This window comes from Labeo rohita, unplaced genomic scaffold, assembly GCF_022985175.1.
Source record: "Labeo rohita strain BAU-BD-2019 unplaced genomic scaffold, IGBB_LRoh.1.0 scaffold_106, whole genome shotgun sequence".
NCBI classification, from domain to species: Eukaryota; Metazoa; Chordata; class Actinopteri; order Cypriniformes; family Cyprinidae; genus Labeo; species Labeo rohita.
The window spans coordinates 97,889-117,588 of NW_026127186.1; the positions used below are offsets into that span (position 1 = coordinate 97,889).

The following is a 19,700-nucleotide window of genomic DNA, read 5'->3' on the forward strand; positions in this document are numbered from 1 at the left end:
CATTATACCGTGAAAAACATTATTGTAAGGCATTACAATTATTCAACATTTTTTTTTACAAGTATTTCAACTCAATTCTTGTAATATTTTGACTCTGTTCTCATAATTTCAACTTTATTATCAGAATTGTAACTTTATTCTGGAAATAATACAACTTTAATCTAAGATTTTTTTTTTTAACGTGGCACTAAACGCCATCGTAGTGCCCAGAGCTTAAGGTGTTTTCAACCCAAATGATCCCTGTTCACCCTGATGTTTGTGTTTCACTATAATCCACGTGTTTGTGATTTCTCCTGAATAAAGGCTGAAATGAAAGAGTGACAAAGCTTTATGGACTTTTTTTTTTATTTGAGTAAGAAAATTTGAAGTGCCCGCAACAAACCCAGCAAAGAGCTGCCAGCCCTGACGTCTCACGAGTATTTACATCACAAACGCAGTTCGATTTCTACCGATCCGAGTCCAGTCTTCGGTTCGGTCCGCGGCGGCTCTGCGGGGTTTGGCTCGTCTGGCCAAGGTTTAAATATTTAAAATATTTACAGTCCGGCAGAGCAGAACCTCCATGATCCTGTTCGACCGCTGCCGGCGTCCAATCGATCCTCTACAGGGAGCATGTGACTCGTTAAAAACACGCATTTATCTTACAATAACTTCTATGATTCGCTCATCAAAAAATAGACTCAAAAATCACCAAATGAAGAGAAAGTCACTTTTTTCTTTTTCGCCTGACGAAGCGTTTCCATGAACAAAAATGAAATCGATCAATAAATACAAACACCGCAGACACATGAAGTCAGACTGTACACACACGCAGACGGACGAATCACACGGAGGTGATGACGATCATGAGGTGCGGAGAGATGCTGGAGATCTGGCTGAGGAGGTCCGGGGCCAGACGAGACAGGTGGCTCTCGGAGAACTCGCACGGCGGGAAGATCTGCAACACGTAGGCGGGCTGCAAATGGAGGGAAAAGAGCGGTTTAGATGCACCGTCGACCGGAAAAAAAGAAGCGCGTGTGCGTGTGACGAGCGCCCACCTGATTGGAGCCGGGATTGGGGACGTTGATGATGCCGGCCGCCAGTTTGGCCTGCAGGTAATTGATGAAGGCGGATTTGAGCGCCTGCGTTTGGTTCAACACGTCCTCCTGGTCGAGACCGCACGGCATGGCCAACAGCAGACAGAAATCGCTCTCACCCTGAAAACGCAACACGTAGAATTATTCATTCTCCATATTATACACCGAGAGGCCAGCGAAAATTAGCGTACAGTACTCAAAACCAGTCTGCATCAAAAGGTATAACGTACTTGACTTTTAAAAGAAATATTTCACTCAGAAATGAAAGTTAGCTGAAAATGTGCTCATCCTCAGATCATCCACGTTTGTTTCTCCATCAGTTTTGGAAAAACGAATGGGTGCCGTCAGAATGAGTCCAAACAGCTGATAAAAACATCACAATAATCCACACCACTCCAGTCCATCAGTGAACATCTTGAGAAGACAAAAGCTGAAACAAATCCATCGTTAAGACGTTTTTAACTAAAACACATTAAGTCCATACTCCATAATAACGCTTCTTTCAGTGAAAAAGTCCATCTCCTGTTGTCTCTTGCATCAAAATCCAGCCACATATTTGTTTAGAGCCGTTTCATCTTGCGCACGGTGCTTGATCTGTGCAGATTTCTCTCCTGATTCAGACCAGACCACTTTTTCACTGGAGGAAGTGTTATTATGGATTACAGACTCATTGTATCTTAACGATGGGTTTGTTTCAGCTTTTGTCTTCTCAAGATGTGAACCGATGGACTGGAGTGGCGTGGATTACTTGTGGATTATTGTGATGTTTTTATCCGCTGTTTGGACTCTCATTCTGATGGCACCCTTTTACTGCAGAGGATCCATTGGTGAGACAGTGCACCAAAATGGAAACTCTTGGTGGAGAATCGAATACTCCAACGTCACGTACCGTCATTCTGCGAGCGACTCCTTCCAGCTGCTGGGCCTCCAGCCTCATCCTCTGCACGATGCGGAGAATCCCTCCGCTCTCTGGGAGAGGCAAAGAGCGTAGGCCGAGAGCTTTGTTTCCACACAAGAAGTGCAGCTGAACAGCTGCCGTATCATTCTTCAGTGCCAGCAGGCCTTGCCATACAATAGGGTATTTCTGTATATAGGGTTTATGAGAAATCATAAGGACTGGGTCAGCAGAATTTTTTTTTATTGCTGATCTCTCCTGTCTTAACGACAGAGACTCACCGTCAGAAGCTGCACCATGTTCACTGGCTGGTGTCCAACCAACTCCACCTTAGATTCGGCTTGCGCCTGACTTGACTCTGGCTCTTGCACACCCTTTGTTTAAAATGAAAGGCACAAAGTTTACTTGCACAGCTCTAAGAGCTGGCAATTATTTAAAAACAATGCACACTCAAACTTACCTGCGATGGTGGGATGCTATGGCCGGACTGGTTAATCCCCAATGGAGAACTCTCGGCAAACTGAGCGTGGGCAGGCCGCAGGTTTGTATACATGGTTGAATATTCAGGGAAAGAACCCCCCGGTTCCTGCTTGCATCAGCTGAACTCTTTGAGGAGAAGCCATGGGAGGCATTGCATTACGGATCGCCATCATTCCCTCCTTACCAGGCGGAGTCTGCGCCCTCTTCAGCTCTGATGCTTTCGAGGAGTCCTTCTCAGATACTCCCTTTGCTAACAAGTGTGGCCGAGGAGACAGAGATGCCGCTATGCTGGTGGGAGTCGAAGAGGGCGGTAAGTTCTCAGGGTGTAATTCGGCAGCGGGACGATCGCTCTGCTGGTGGTGCATGAGTACTCGCATGTCTCTTTGCGTAATGTTGAATCGCTCGATAGGTAAACCACTGTGGAGAGCTCCGCGATATTCTGCTGGTATGGAGTCTGCTTTCAGTTGAGCGGCAGGCTGTCTTGCATTGGCTGGGTTCACCTTGAGGACCATCTCCCTGTTCCCCACAGCTTGGGGAGACGTGGGCCCCTGCTGGCCAGGTGCCCAAGAGGAAGACAGGCTGTCAGAGTGAATCCCGTAGTTCATCATAGAGAGAGGAGGAGTGTTCACTCTTACTTCACCCTGGGTAAGGTGTCCTATTGCGTGTGTCCCGACGCGGTGTGGCGACATCCTTCCGATGCTACCGTGAGCGTTGTGTGGAGGCATGATCACAGACTGCTCTGGGTGGTGGACAGTGGAAACATACTGGGACAGAGGGGGTAATCCAGGGGGAAGGACCATAGACACACCTTTCGGAGATGAAGAGCCAATAGGAGAAGACACTTTGGCAAAAGGAGAAAGAGGATGCCCGGATTTCCGTGGAGATCGCGGCTCTTGCTTGGGTTGAATGAGTGACGGAGTTCGGTCTGACGGTGTGCCCGCTATGAAGCCAACGTGATTGCCTGCTGCCGAGGGAAGATGCGGACTGATAGCAGGACTAATGGTCGGGACCCAAGCAGGTTTCTCCACGTTGAGAGACTCTGGCCCATCTCCCTTCTTAGGGTGCTTCATCACCATTGGGTATTCCGTAGGATGGTAACTCATGACCTGCGACGGGCCAGGTGTTTGTTGCAATATTTTAACAACTCCACTTTGAACCGGAGCGTAAGCGGATTCTAATTTGTCAAGTGCAGATTCTTGCTTAATCGTGGAGATGTTCGGTTGCGGTTTTATCGAATGTCCATGATCAGAAGGAAGTGGACATTTAGAAGAAGGCGGCTGGGAGGCACTGTAAAGTTCCTGCTTGATTTGGGGCATTGACACCAGCTGCTGTGATTCTATGTCCACAGCACTGGCAGGTGGGATCTGGCTGATTTTGGCACTTATGCGCAGTGGCCCTTCCATTTTCTGTCCGGAATGACTCAGCACCACCACACCTTCTGATGTCTGAACTCTCAATCCTGTGCTGGAACCTGAACTCAAAGATGTACTCTCAACAATATAGCGTCCAGCATTTCCACCTTCCTCACCAACTGCTGGACCATGGTACGTACTGCTTTCCTCCAAGCTTGGCTGGTAAATCTGCTTTGGAGGTTGTTTGTCAAGAAAAGGATTTCCAATCTGAGCATTTGGCTTGTCCTCAGAGTCAGGAGGATTGCAAACGCGACTGATGACGGAGGTAGGAGTGGAAGCAATGACTGAAATCACTGACTTCTCACTGAAGATCTGTTTTGTTTCTGGGGATGGTATAGAAGCAGGCTGTCGAACTACAGGTTGGGCTGAAACAGGGGGTTGTCTGTTATCTTGAGGAGCACTCTTGCTGGTCACCACATCTGGTGTAACGTCACTTTCCCTTAAAGGATGAGCATGCATATTCCCAGATGCAGTGCCGATTTCCAACACAGTTCTAGGCTTTGTGAGGATTTTACGCAAATCTCCAGAGTTGGCGTCATGAGCAGTGGTATCTGAGGGTAACGCAGGGCTCTCTATTGGGGGTACAGAGGTCAACGGAGGGGAGAGGACCCCTGCTTCTTTCGGCTGATTGAAACGCTCAGTTGGGGAAACAGAATGTCTGCTCGGGTATGAGGGCAGGTTCTTGAGGCAAGTTGGAGATAGTGAGGGGGAAGTGTTCTTGTATGAATAAGGCTGGTACTTGGATGATGTTGGGCTTCCGCTAATAGCTGGAGAGGATTTTGGGATATCCATCTCAGTTTTAATAGGTGACTTGGGTTCGTTTGGAATGTCTGCATTAGGAGCTGCTGAACTTACACCCTGCTTGGAAGAGGAAGTAATCACAACAGCTGTACTTGTTGGTGATCTTTCCGTGGCTGCTGGAAGCTCTGCAGGTACTGACTCCGGTGACTTCACAGGGACATTTTCAGCATCCAAAACAACATCTTTGATGGGTTCCTTTTTGCCTGCAGCACCCTTTTGGCCTTTGCCCTTCTTTGACGTTTTCGCTCCTCTGCCTTTACACCCTTTTCTAGGAGTGGTTACAGTCTCCTCCTGAACAACTGCTGTGCTAACAAAGGTTTCAGATACTTTTGAACTGGGCCCAAGAGTCTGCACATCAGGATTGGATTCCACAACAGAGCCCACGATTTGTTCCTGTGGCAAGTTACAAGATGCGTCCTCTGATGTAATGGAATCTATAGCAGCAGCAAGCTCTGTTTCATTAGATGGATTTACAGGCTTTTCTTCTTCCGAGTCACGCTCTGGTTCTTCAGCTACCGGACGCTGTGCCTTTGTCAGGTTACTTTTAAACTGAAGAGTAGTAGTATCTTCTGTGAGCTTGGCGATATTCTCAACTGCTTGCTCAAGTTCCAACTCTCGAGACAGTGAAGCTACATGTGGCTCAATGGCTTTTGCTGCAGCAGGCAAAGCCTCCTTTTCACCATTAGCGTCATCCACGGCATCATTTTCAAACTTAGCTTCTAGCACCTCATCCTTTGAAGACACGCCAGGCGAGCTATTTTTGGGAGGCTCATCAGTTCCAGGTTCTTCTTCATTAGTCTGAAGCATTGCCTTCACTTCTGTCACATCAAGACGGATTCTAAGGTTTTTAAGTACGGGAGGGTTTTCTTCACTAATGAGTTTGGGACTTTCTGATATTTTCTCCATTTTGTCTCCTTTCTTTCTGATTCCAGATGCTGATACATTTCCTGGACTGACTCCTTTTTGTGTGTGGGGTGAAAATTTGCCTTTACCCACTTTGGGAACCCCCTCACTGCTCGTCTCACTGCCATCCAGCTCCTTAGACTCAGTCGATTTTGACCGCTCGACTTTGCCCGCTGGTACATCCTCTGGCTGGCGTCGATTCTTAGGAGGGCGCCCCCGTTTCGTGGTTGATGGTGCAGCAACAGCCTCTACATCAGAACCTACATCTCTGTCTACTCCACGCTTCCGGATGCCACGAGGCGATTCGGCATCTTTTCCGGGTTGCTGAGCAGTTTCATCTTCAATTGGTGTAGCATAGACAGAGCGCACATTTCTACGTCTTGCCCTACCTGGCTGTGAATTTTGCTCTGTTCCTTGTTCTAGTTCTATGCTGTGCACCGGTGACTTACTTGATGACTTTGAATCAGGTGTCGTTTTGAACGCCTCTCCTCTTGGAGAAGATGAACGTTTGAGCTTTTCTTTGTCGATGCGCTCGCTTTTGCGGGTGCTTTGTTTGTCTGGGGTAGCAGGCAGAGTTGTAGTTACTGGTGTGGTAGGTGAGGTTTTGGCTCTTTTACTTCTTGACTTTGGAGGGGGTGACACAGCTTTTTCAACTGGATCATTATCAGCACATTTCTGATCATCTGGATTATTAGATTCAGCCTCGGGTGCAACAGGTGGCTCAGGTTCTTTTTCCTGTTGCTCAGCAGGGATTTGTGGAAGGGGACTTGGTGATTCAGGAAGCTTCACTGGAGGCTCAGTCTCTGGCTGTGCATTATGAGTTGGTGTTTCGTTGCTTGGAAGCTGTTCTTCAACTACTTTATTGGTGTCAAGAGCACTTTCAGAGTCTTCAGTCTTCAATGCCATCTCCCCCGCTGGGCTCTTCAACTCCTGGCATTCTGAAGAATTGGATTCTGAGGGTTGCTCAAGCAAAGGCTGTAATAGCTGAGCTGCAGGCTGTTCATGCTCTTTATCTTCCTCCTTCATAGAAGAATCAAGCAAATTACAGGTAGAAGTATCAACAGTTTCTGCTTCCACTGTTGGCAAGGCCTCTTTGGCTGCTATAAGAGGGGGTGATATTTGAGGAGCTTGGACAGGACTAGTCTGAGGGACCTGAACAGGACTAACGGACTTGATCTCAGCTTGTTGGATACTAGGTTCAGTAGCATTTTGCTGCTGTGGTACATGCTCTTCCTCTGGTGTTTTGCTTACTCTGGTTGCATCTATGCTTTCTTCTTGCTTGGAATCCAGATGGCTTTGCTCTTTATTCTTCTGTTGCTGCAACCTCGTTAGTTCTAAGAAGCGGCTATGGAAAAGCACAACTGGTTCTGGGTCAGGCTGCCCTTCTGCTGGGCCTTGCTGAGGGTACAGATATCCAACACCATGTTCAGGGTCCTCATGTTTTCGTTCCAGATGCTGAAGACGCCTTGAATCCTGCTCGAAAATAGAACTGTGCAAAAAGCGTGACGCAAACAACTCCCGTCTCTCCTGTTCTTCTGGCTTTGGATCTTCTTTCCTGTCATCAATTTTGTCATCAGACTCGCTTCGAATTTTTTTCTTCTTCATGTACCACGAGGGAGTCGGTCGCGGGGTTGACTCCACTTTCTCGGTGTCCTTTCTGCTTCTGAAACTGGGGAAATGTGAATCGTAATCGAGGAAAGACCAGTTGTCTTCCCTCGATGAGGACAAAGACTTTGCGCGCTCCAGCAGAGCTTTAGTATCTGGTGTGATCGTCTGATCATCTGCAAAAGAACAGAATTTGTTTCTCTCTAGAGACAGTGCGAGTTTGGACTCCGATAATCTGTCTGGACGATGTCTTTCAGAGAAGGACACTGAAGTTGAAGGTGCAGGAGAGTTGGGCTTATTTTCACGATCCTCTTCAGAGTCGGAACGCACTTCACCAGGTTCCAAATCAGGCCAAAGACCATAGAACTTCCGATTGAGCCGTCTTTTCTCAGCGCTCCTTGAAAAGTCTGGTAACAAGTCTTGCTTTAGCCGACTCTCCCAGCGTCTTTGCTGATCGTCTTGTAGAGATGTACTCATCTTTGACATCTGCGAGGCGTGTATCCGTTTAGCCCCAAGCTCCGGATCTGACGGAGCACTGTCCTCAGGTTTCAACGGTTCTTTTACTTCTCTCACAGTCAGTTGAGCATGAGGGTCAGCATACTCTTCCTCTCTTTGTTGGGGGGCATGCTGAAACCTCGGAGAGTTTGTGTTATTCCACTCAGGGTCTTCACTCTTTTGCCGGACCGTTCGGTAAATCCTCTCTCGCTTAGCACTCATTTCCATCTCAAAGGACTCTTGTTTCTTGGTCTTACTTGGAGGTGAATTATCCGTTACATCCTGCGGAGGCTTGCCGACCTCATGCACCAAGCTACGATGCTCAAGATCTTCTGCATCTACACCTTGAGGAGTTTCTGGCTTTCCCGGTTTATCTGGCGATTGCAGCTGCTGCCGTAGCCGTCGGTTTTGCTCCATCTGTTTGCGGTAACTCTGAGAAAGGTCTATATTCTCTAGATATTCATCCCTTACTTTATTGTCCTTATCTGAGGTTCCATCCGTTGAAAATCTTGGCCCATGGTGAATGCTTGGCCCAGGGTGAGATTTAGAGTCCAAAACGTCCATCTCAGGCACCTCACCCGGCCTTACTGATGGGCCCTGAGACGTAACTCTCAGAGCACCATCCAGCTCTTCCCTTTGACTAAAATGAGAACTGATCCGGGATTTGGAGTGTTCTCTTTTTTGAGCCTCCTTCTCTGCTTTTACCTCAATATCTGTCTCTTTTGCAAATCCTGTGCTTGGAGCAAAGTCAGCAGGTTGGCTAATCCCAGAACCTGGATCATCCTCCAGACGCCCCCGTTTCTGTCGTATCGCTTTTCCGCCGGGATCGCCGAACCGCCTCTTTCTCGCTTCGAGTTTGACAAAATCTGAAAGGGAGTCTTTGCCATCACTACCAGAGTCAGATTTTAATGGCTTCTTTGCCTTTCCTTTGCCTTCCCTGTCTAACGACTCGCTTTTACACTGATCGAGTCGCTCTCCCTTTTCAGACTCAAGGCGAGTTACGTTGTCAGTAGGGGAAGGCTCCTTGTCCCCTTTATGCTTCGGTCTTTCTTGACTCTCCACATCTGAAACCTTAACCTTCCCAGATCCCAAATCCATACTAGCATCTCGATCCGTTTCAGAATGAGGTACACTGGGAGACTGCACTTTCCCTCTCCTTTGCTTTGCCTTCTCTCCCTTCTCTCTGTCACCCTTCTCCTTGCGCCTGGTACGTTTCTTGTTCTCCGCCCCACTTACGCGCTCTGCCTCGGGCTGCTCCATGTCTCTTTCCAGTCCTTCCGATTTGTAATCTACTGGCGATTTTTCAGCCTTCTCAAACTGAGCCGGGGGCGGAGACAGCGAGCTGCAGCTTCCGGATCTTTCGGAGGAGTGCCTGTACACGCGCCGTTCGGCGTCTCGTGACACGCGATCCGACGGTGAGGGTGAAGCAGAGGGAGTTATGGGACGCCGTGGATGAGACGGGCTCCATCGCCCGCGCTCCGCCTCAAAGCGCTCGCGCTCTCGTTCACGTTCCCGCTGGATATAGCTGTATTTCCTAATGTCCTCAAAAGGGTCTCGATAGTCTCTGTATTCCCGCGGGTCCTCGTGATAGCGGGGATCGTAGTGGTCTCCTTGATAATGATCCAACTCTGCATAGCGGTCGCGACTGCGACCGGGGTATTCGCGACGGGGGTCTTCAGCGTAAATGCCAGGAGTCCTTACGTTTTCGTAATACGCCCGCTCTGCTGAAAAGTCATGATAAGGCGTTCTTCGGTCGTCCCTGAAAATAAAACAAGATTCAGCCATTATTTAACATACAATATAACCAACCGCTCAGAGTTAAGGCAGAAATTATGGTTTCTATGTTTTTTTTTGCTCAAGGCAGCGCTTACCTCCGATCTGATGGAATATCATAAAAATCACGTATGTCCTGTCCTGACGCCTGCATAGATCGATAGAAAGCCATTTGACTCTCCTGACTGGCAAAATCAACCTAAACAGAAAAAACAAAAACATTATATAATTGAATCAACACACAAATATGTATGGATCAGTGATGCCTAAATTTTCTGTCCGGCTTTCTGTATCTCTCCCATGTATGTACTCATTTTACTTTATGAAAAAAAAAAAAAAGGTTATGTCATGTGGTGCAACCGTCCAGCCATATTCTGATTCATTTTCTGTACTATCTGGAATGATTTCCAAAGTGTATGTATTCCTGTATAAACTATTAACTTATTTAATGGCTGGTATCATGTGGTATGACTTCAAAAAACAATGAACATTAAGTTATTTCTACAAGTCTTTATTTTTATTATAAATTTCATTGTGACATTTTGTGGGACGCAAGCTTGTTTTGATTAGGTGGCCAATTTTGTGCTGGCAAATTTTGACTGAATCTGAAAATATCATGCGGTGCGACCACTGCAGAGTGTTTTCCATTATGAATGTATGTCCCAGATTGGCAGTTTTTGTGCTTTTATATTGAATTGATGGTTTATATACAAAGTACTTTATTATTTGCCTTTATTATTAACGGCGTATTTGCCGTTATGATTGGTCAGGCCAGTTAATCAAACGCACGGCGAAGGGTCAGTTGAGCAGCCAAGATTGGGCAAAGTTCAAAAATAACTGGGGCTAAAGAAATGCCTGCAGTTAATGCCATGTGCTGCACTTTTCACATGTCTCTTTAAATAGATTTTTAATGATACAAGGCCTTTACGTCATTTGGAGCGACAACTCATCAAATGGTACGACCAATAATAGAAATAACTGTATTAAATAAAAAATACAATATCTAATTTCTGTGGTCGAAATATCACTGCTACAGCATGCTTAAGTGAATGGTATTTTTAAAACATTTTTATGCAATTTACAGGAAAAATAAGTCTGCTAAATATATTTATGATGGCAACTCTGAAATTATAAAACAAAAATATGAGACCATTATTTATGAAAACTCAAAATAAATCCAAATACTTGATTTCTAAACACTTTAATTACTGAGAACATCTAAAAATGTTAAGCATAAAAAGGAAATGAATTTCACCACATGACATTTTTTAAGGCTATGGCCAATTCATCAAGATGAAAAACAGTAAAATAACTTGATTTTAATATGAATTTGTGTACACAGCATTCTTAAAGTTTGAACATTTACAACAGATGTTATTTTTTGTATTTTAAAACTGGCCTGTCGAAATCCTTATACATCAACGACTCATATACACAGTTTTTATAAAGTCAGTCGCCACATACCTTAATCTTATTCCCTCCTATCTTCCATCCTTTGGTTTCTCTAACAGCTGCTTGGGCGAAATCAGTGTTGTTGTACAGAATAAGAGCCATTCCTTTTAACCTATCAAACACCACCTGTAAAACAGGCCAGTAGTTAGTATAACTCTACGCCACACCAGTACAGTCTATGTAGTGCACGTCAAACATTTCCACAGACTAGGGTTCCCAGAACTCTACCTTGACCACCGGCCCGTATCGACAGAAGTGTCGTGTGAGGTACTGCTCTGTGATGTTAGAGGTCAGGCCGTCTAACCACACACACGCCGTTGGCATACTCTTCCCAAAGCCGAGCTGTAATCCAGTCAGAAATACACATTAGAAACCATGCAGTCTGATTTCACTCCAACAAACAGTGCTGCTGTCATGTACACACAATAGAAACAGTTTTATGAGAGTCACGTTGGCAGGAACACGCAAGTAATAAATACCTTCAGTCTGTTGGTGCCGAGATACTCTCCGTCCATTTTCTTAATGGCTTTACAAACACTCGCAATATCAGAGTACTGAACAAACGCGTACTGGGGAACGCCGTTCACCCTCTTGATATCAATATCCTGAATCAATGAAGACAAACACATGCTTTAGAAAACACAGACACCAATACATTTTCACTCATTGGTGTTAGAATTCCTTTTTTTGGCCAAAAAAAAGTCACGTAACCACAGAAGATGACAGATCAACATGATTTCAGACAGATGAAAACAAATGACTTCAAACGTTCCTGACACACATTATGAGAACACAACGCTTAAACAGATTTGTATGCAAGCACATCTAAAAGTGATTGCAATCAAAACCAATGTAACCCTCATAATGCATTCACAATTTTCACATCCGCAAATTATTTTACAAAACAGTCAAAACTCAAAAAAAAAAAAAAAAAAATTAAATCTAATCAGTAACTTCATTTAAATGAGTTATGAGGGTTAAAACTCACATTTTCAGTTCAGAAATTTCTTCTCCAAGCCTTCATTTTAGTTCATAACCACTTCAAATGCTCATATTCCTCTATTAGCACAAATTATAAACAAAAACTTACCACTATCTCTCCGAAGCGCTGGAAGACGTCGAGTAGCTGCTGATAGTTGGTGGTCTTCTCCAGGTTTCCGATGAACAGCGTGCGAGTGGCCTTCGGGTGAAACTCGTCGATGCGTCCGTCCAGGGGACGAAACTCGTTCTCGCTCTCCGTCTCTGTTGGAGGCAAAAGCGTCAGGATTTAGCATCGACGTGCAGCTAATGCTACAACGGGCTGATCTTCAGCTGACACTCACCGGGGCCGTTCCAGGCCGTGACCTCGATCAGCATCCCGAAGAAGAGCTTTCCCTTGGACACGCTGAGGGCCTTCTCCTGGTCCTCCTGCTGTCTGAAGAACACCAGGCCGTAGCGCTCTTCCGACGCGCCGTGGATCTGCACCGACGTCACTTTACCGTACTTCTTAAACTCGTGAAAGAGCCCGTCTTTCAAACTCGTATCTGAGGAGAGTAAAGCACAGACACTTCAGCGTTCAGACTCTCTCACAGACGTCCGCTTTAAATGATTAAAACGTTACATTACGATCACGAAAGGGAGTTAAACTTGTGGGAAATCTAATCAAATCTTATGTTTGAAGATCAAACATAAACAGAGAGTTGTCCTTGGTCTTTTTATGAGCAAAATTTAAGGGTTTGTTCATAGTTTGCTCATGTGTTGCTGGTGATCTAAGATCATGAGAAGCACGTTTACGGTTTAATATCTGAAGGCTTATGACAGCTAGACTCATAGAAATTGGTGGAAACGTAGACAAACGCGTTCCCTTCATATCCAAATGATTCAGAATCTCCTCGGGAACAGATATTTGGAAAAACGTGAAAGTTTAGACACGTAGGTTGTGAAGGTTTAGTTCAGCCCAAAAGGAAAACTGTGTCATCATTTACTCAGCCTCGTGTCACTCCAAACTCGTGAGAAAGTTCATGAAATTCTCATGAAGCTCAAATTTGAGATATTCTTCCATCCCTCCAGTCTGTTCGCTCAAAACTCTGACGCTTCAGAACATTTGTAAAGAAAACAACACAATAAATCTAAACGGAGCAGTTTAATCCAAGTCTTTAGAAGCGACACATTCTCTTCATGTGATAAACAGACTTAATTCAGGCTTTTCTTTACATATAAACATTGATCGATTAACAAACAGAAGCTCAAGTGAATCTGCTTGATGCACATGAACTTCAATGGTTTTTGCGCGTTAAAAATTAAATCTGTACACATGAAACCATGGTGTCTCTTCAAAAGCAATGGATTAAACCACTCCATTTATATGGATTTGTTTTTCTTTTATCTCTTTACAAAGTTTAGGCGACTTTCAGTGGAAGGACAGAAATCTCTCAGATTTGATTGAAAACACCTTCACTGAAGGCCACCAAACAACCTACATGTCTAAAAATTCAAGTTTTTCCAAATATCTGTTCCCGAGGAGACTCTGAATCATCTATTCTCGAAGGGAACAAGCTTATCTATGTTTCCACCAATTTCTATGAGCCTAGCAAACACAATTCTTCACACATCAAACCGTAAACGTGCTTCCCATCGCCAACAACAACTGAGCAAACTATGACTTCGTCACAGACTGAGCTTCTATTAAATGAGATGGAAAACACGGCTGACACGAGCAGTAAGCGCTCACCTGTGGATCGCGTCGGGAGGTTCTGGACTCTGATCCCGAAGCTCCTCCGCGGCTCGTCGGAGTCCAGCGCGAGCGCAGGAGGCGCCGGAGGAGCGTGCGTGGCCGTCGACTGCACTGAGCGTGCTCGCGATCCTTCACTGGAGCTGCTGTTTGAATCACTGCTGCCAAAAAACAAGAGAACAACCCAATTCAGACAAAACACTGCACTAGATACGCCATCAACCAAAAACACCCACAAACAGTGCACAACACAATTACACCAATAAAAGCAACCCAATGTTATTTAGAGAGAACGCCATTATATGTGACCCTGGAGCACAAAACCTGAAGTATCACGGGTACATGTGTAGCAATAGTCAACAATACATTGTATGGGTCAAAATGATCCATTTTTCTTTTATGCCAAAAATTATTAGGATATTAAGTAAAGATCATGTTCCATGAAGATACTTTGTAAATAAATCAAAACTTAATTTTTGATTAGTAATATGCATTGCTAAAAACTTTAAAGGTGATTTTCTCAATATTTAGATTTTTTTGCACCCTCAGATTCCAGATTTTCAAATAGTTGTATCTCAACCAAATATTGTCATATCATAAACCATACATCAATGGAAAGCTTATTTATTCAGCTTATGAGATCAAATTTTAGAAAAATTGACCCTTATGACTGGTTTTGTGGTCCAGGGTCACATATCTGCTACATCTTTACAGTATGATTGCATTAAATATCATGCATTATATAAAATATGCAATGATGTCTATTTAGAATAAATGTGTTATTTTAATTCAGTTTTTACACATATTTAAGAGATGACGACATGCATTAAGATCATCTCAAAAAAGTTAAACTCATTGAATTGAAAAACAAAAATCTACAATTTATTGGTTTTAAGTGTATGTAACGTATGTGTGTTTTGATAGTTCACTTTAGATATATTCTACTAACGATCATTAACTTTGCAACTCCATGTCAACTAGCAGTTATTAAGTTACTTATAGCTAGAAGAATGTCAATCAAATTACACATAAAATGTAAATATTTCTGAATTACACTACTTAATACATGAAACTGACATAATTGCAAACTTGCGGCTCTATGATTTCCACAATGTGGAAAACACAGACCGTATTTAATGCATTACGTTGCTCAAAATCAGTTGATTATTAATATTTCAATAAAATCCAGAAAAAATGTAAATGAAAAAGACGAAATGAAAAATAACAATGTAATCAAAAATGACCGGTAGAAACCGCTGGTACGATACCTGCCGCTGCCGGTGCTGCTGGTGCTGCTGACCGAATCGGAGCTCGAAGACGGGCTGCGCGAGCGCGAGCGCGGGCCCCGTCCGGGTGACACGGGCGCCCTTTTGGGCGAGTGGGCGGCTTTGGGGGTCTGTCCCGCGCTCCTCTGGGGCGACGGGTGGCGTGACTGTGAAGAGTGCGAGGACCGGCTCCGCCGATGGTGGTACGTCCGGTCAGCGCGGCGGCCCCTGTCGTCGCGGTACGGGTCGCGGCGAGCGGAGCTGGAGATGGTGAAGGGGTCGCGTATCCGCGACTCGAAGTGCGACTCGGGCGCGTCGAAGCCACCGCTGATAGCGCTGGCGGCCGGGCTGGAGCTAACCCCGGAGGCGAACATGGTGCGGTCCCGGTAGTAGTCGGCGTTGTAGTGCCGCGGCCTGTCGAAGGTGCCGCTGCGCTCGTGGTGTCCGTACGGACTGTGATCGTACGCTCGCTCCCGACTGTCCGAGCCGCTGCTGTGAGAGAGACAGAAAGAGACACGACAGAAAGGGGAACACACACACTTAGAATCGGACCGGATCCATGGCTGACACAGCAAGTCAAGTACGCCTCGTCGTCCAAAACCTAGCGGGCCAGGTTGGGGAGCCAAATCGAAATCACAAGCACACGTCTGGTAGACTGAACTACGCTGAGGCTCTAGCGCTGAGAACGCAACGTCTAAACGTATCATGCAGTGTTTCTATCGGACAGTGGCGCTGAACGTTTACTCTGATCAAATGAACCATGCTGGCTATCTGGCTCTGAACACTGGAGGGGGAAATCAGACAGAAGAGCTGAAACACTCGGGAGCAGACGGAGGGACAGAGGGGTTAATAATAGCACAAGGCTCTAGGGTTAGTAAAGAACAGGGGTTAAGAGACAGGGTGCATGTCTAGGTTAGAGAGAGAAAGCACAGAGAGGCGTAAGGCAGGGCAATACCAACCTTTTCAGAGCAGTAACTGACCCTAAATATTCCCAATACATTATAGGAGGAATTTTGTGTGAGCCAAAAACAGCGATGGCGTATAGCGGTGCTTGGGGGTCAAAAAAGACGACGTTAAAGTCCCACTATGCAAAAAGCGTCTTCGTCCAGAGAGGGTCGCGTCAGCGTCTTCAGGAAAAACAGGAAGGTATTCCAAAAAGAATCTTGCGCAAAAAGCTTAGCCGTCCACCGGTGGGATAATCCGCCAAAAGTCACAAAAAGACGTCTCTGCGGGACAACAAAACAAAAACGTAATTCCAGCGCAGTATGTTCCCCAGAACATAGACGCTCTTCTACCGTGATCGTACATCCACTCGAGATCAGGTAATCCAGCAAAAGCCTCGATCTACACCTGTACATCCAACATGAGCTTAGATCCAAGTTTCTTCCCGTGCGGCGTCTTCTGGTCTTCGAAGCTTCGTCAAAAATATCCAAGCGCGCGGGGGGGGCGACACGCGGTCACGTCCCTCTCTAAGAATGATGTGCGGTGACAAGGAGGATGGAGATGATGAACCCTGACACACTTACTCCACACGGCGGAGTCCAGCGGCGCTCGTCGCGCTAAATCCACGGCAGTGATACACATCCACGGCATGACAGACAGTTAGCACAATGACCAGATGGGTGATGGGATAGTCGTGCAAGGCAAATGAGAAGGGACAAAAAGGCTCGCGACAACTACGTTCCGGTTAAAAATCTTGTGTTTAATCCGTCACGTACTTCCCAAGAGAGCGTCGTTCCAGGGCGGGGTAATATCCGAGATTCGGCGAGCGCCTAATATCCAAACTCACCCGTTACGTCTCGGCCGGCCATCGTAATATCCAAACCGACTCGGGATATTCTCCACGTGGGTAATATCCAACTCAGACGAGGGCTATGGCTCACACAGTAATCCCACACCAATCTAATCCACTCATTCTTACATGATAGACAAGGATTAATAATTCCGTGCGCAGGAAGTCAGGCCTCAGAATCTGGCCTATCGTGTTTTTAACCCAACCTCAACCCCTGTATCTGACACCACAGTCCCCCTGTAGTGCAGAGGGAGCCTGCGTCCACTTACCCGTCTAGTCTGCGTTCATAGCGCCCCTCTCTGGTGTGGAGAGACACCGGAGGCCCGTACACCGGCCCCACGGCGCTCCTCGAGAACCCCGCAACCTCCCTTCCGTGACTGCTAGAGGGGGTGCCGTCCTCCAGACCCCGCACGGCGCTGGGCACTGAACCCGGCTCATTGTAATCGGTCCGAAGGTCCCTGTCCCCCATTTTGTTAACGGCGTTGTGCGCCTTCTGCGCGCTCTTGATGTCGACGAAGTCCACGAAGGCCGCCACGCCACCCTCGGAGCCGCGCTTCCGCAGGACCTTGACGCTCTCCACCCGGCCATACCTGCGGAGAAGAACAAAGCACGAGCTGTAAACATCAGGGAATCATGTTCGTCGGCTACATATTTTTTTTGCTCATCTGCAATACGTCTCTTTGACATTTGATAGGAAACGTCATATAGACAATTTCCTAATTTTCTAAGTGATATTCCCAGATAGCACACATACGTCTGCAAAATGTCTGTTAAAGGTCACTTGATCTGGAAAGCATCTGCTGTGTACAAACTGCTGTGTCAGTTTTACATCCATTCTAAATCATACACGTCTTAAAGACAGCTATTTGACATCTGATAGGAAACGTCCAACAGACGTATTGCAGATGAGCAAACACTCTAAAAAATAAGTCTTCCAGATGTAAATGCAGACGTCAAATAGATGTTTCCGTGATGTACGTGTGCTATCAGGCTTCCTCTACGTGCATTAAAAAAAGTCATTTTGCACAATGGGACGGGTTATCCAGTGGACTAATCTCGTTGCACATCATCTTTAATGTTGTTAAGGTCGTTCTGAAATGCCTGAGCACTCTAATAGCACACATACATCATGTAGACGTCTATTTGATGTATGCAAGACGCAGTTTTTAGAGTGTTTGCTCATCTGCAATATGTTTATAGGTTGTTTTTTTAACAGATGTCATACCGACGTCTATTAGACGTCTTTAAGATGTTTATGATTTAGAATGGATGTAAAATTGTCATCTTACAGACATCTGTCAGACGTTTGTACACAGCAGATGCTTTCCAGACGAAGCGATCTTTAACAGACATCTTGGAGATGTACGTGTGCTGTCTGGGACAATATATAAAGCTTATCCCTGATAGCACACATACATCTCGGAGACGTCTATTTGACATCTGCATTTACATCTGGAAGACGTGTTTTTCAGAGTGTTTGCTCATCTGCAATACGTCTATTGGACGTTTCCTATCAGATGTCAAATAGAGGTCTATTAGACATCTTTAAGATGTTTATGATTTAGAATGGATGTAAAACTGACATCTTACAGACGTCTGTCAGATGTTTGTACACAGCAGATGCTTTCCAGATCAAGCGATCTCTAACAGACATCCTGCAGATGGACGTGTGCTACCTGGATGGTTTATCAGGATGGAAATTGTGCTTATTCATAAATGTTTTATGCGATTATGCAAAGTTAAATTGGCAACTTTGGATGGAAACCCGGCTAAGACACCTAATCATTCTTACATCGCTCCTTAAACAATCTGATTTGACTGTACACACTGATATCCGCTCTCCGCAGCCTGTTCACACTTCAGTCTCGAAACGATTTCACAACATTTGAGCGGTCTTTCTACAGGCAGTCCTTCAGTTCACTCGCGTGAAATACGAGTTCAGCAGTTCGTTCTACTTCAAAAATACAGCGGAATTCAGTTACACGTAACTGCAGGTTCTCTATCAACTTTCTGTTTCTCCCACAGAATCGGTTCCTGCTGTTAAACCGGCTCGTCCCGTTAGCAGCGAGCTAACCGCTCACCAACACAAACGCTCGCTGTTCTCCGAATGAAAGCGCGTTTTATGCGACTCCTCCTGAGGCGCGATTGTGGCGTGAACCCAACACGGACGTTTTCTGTGAAAATGATCACGGATTCCACGCGTTAACCTGCAAACCATTAACTAGTCGCCAGTGAAGCAGCCAGCTAACTGCTCAACTTGGTCGCGCTCGCGCGCTGGCGCCTCTTCGGAGTTGGTTTCGGTTTGTTTTTAAATTTCAAATCGCGTTTGCCGCTCATTCGGGTGTTTTAAACGTCTTTCTTCGGCGTTTCGCCGCTGATTTTCCGCCATCGCGCGCCGAGGCTGTTTGTGTCCGCGCGAGGCCGCGTCACTGCGCGCGCAGCTCCGCTTCTTGTGTAACTCACCGTTTAAAATGCTCCACAATCTTCTCCTCGCGAACATGTTCGGGTAAATTTCCCACCCAGAGGTGTCTGGTTTCCCGAACCATCCTGCGTCCTCCGTGTCCCGTTCATGCACATATGCGCCTTCGCGTCGTTTAATCTCTGACCGTGAGGTAAAATCCACTGCTAGCTCGTGTGAGGAAAAAGATCTCGCGGCCCTGCGCGTGCACGAGCGGGAGCGCGCACAGGAGCCCTCGGTGGCGAGCACCGCAACCCTTGCGCGCCGCCGTCTCTATGCGACATCCAAGCAAATGTCACGAGTGATGCCGAAACATTAGATATGTGACCCTGGACCACAAAACCAGTCATTAGGATGGTTTTTTTTTTCTTAATAAATGAGCTTTCCATTGATGTATGGTTTGTTAGGTTAGGACAGTATTTGAAAATCTGGAATCTGAAAAATCTAAATATTGAGAAAATCACCTTTAAAGTTGTCCAAATGAAGTTCTTGCATATTACTAATCAAAAATGTACGTTTTGATATATTTACGGTACAAAATGTACAAAATATCTTCATGGAACATGATCTTTACTTAATATCCTAA

At 45.7% G+C, this 19,700-nt stretch overlaps 1 protein-coding gene across 1 annotated transcript; it reads right to left on the reverse strand.

Moving 5' to 3' along the window:
- Positions 1-337: 337 nt before the first annotated feature.
- si:ch1073-335m2.2 (msx2-interacting protein) lies at positions 338-19,354 on the reverse strand. Its single transcript, XM_051100622.1, is given in 16 exon segments — positions 338-952; positions 1,035-1,193; positions 1,963-2,157; positions 2,250-2,342; positions 2,429-2,548; positions 2,550-9,423; positions 9,536-9,636; positions 10,902-11,015; positions 11,118-11,231; positions 11,369-11,494; positions 11,980-12,131; positions 12,212-12,412; positions 13,600-13,760; positions 14,868-15,356; positions 16,926-17,246; positions 19,120-19,354. Coding segments are annotated over 16 exon segments (9,435 nt in total). The 5' UTR covers positions 19,203-19,354; the 3' UTR covers positions 338-820.
- Between the last annotated feature and the right edge of the window lie 346 nt (positions 19,355-19,700).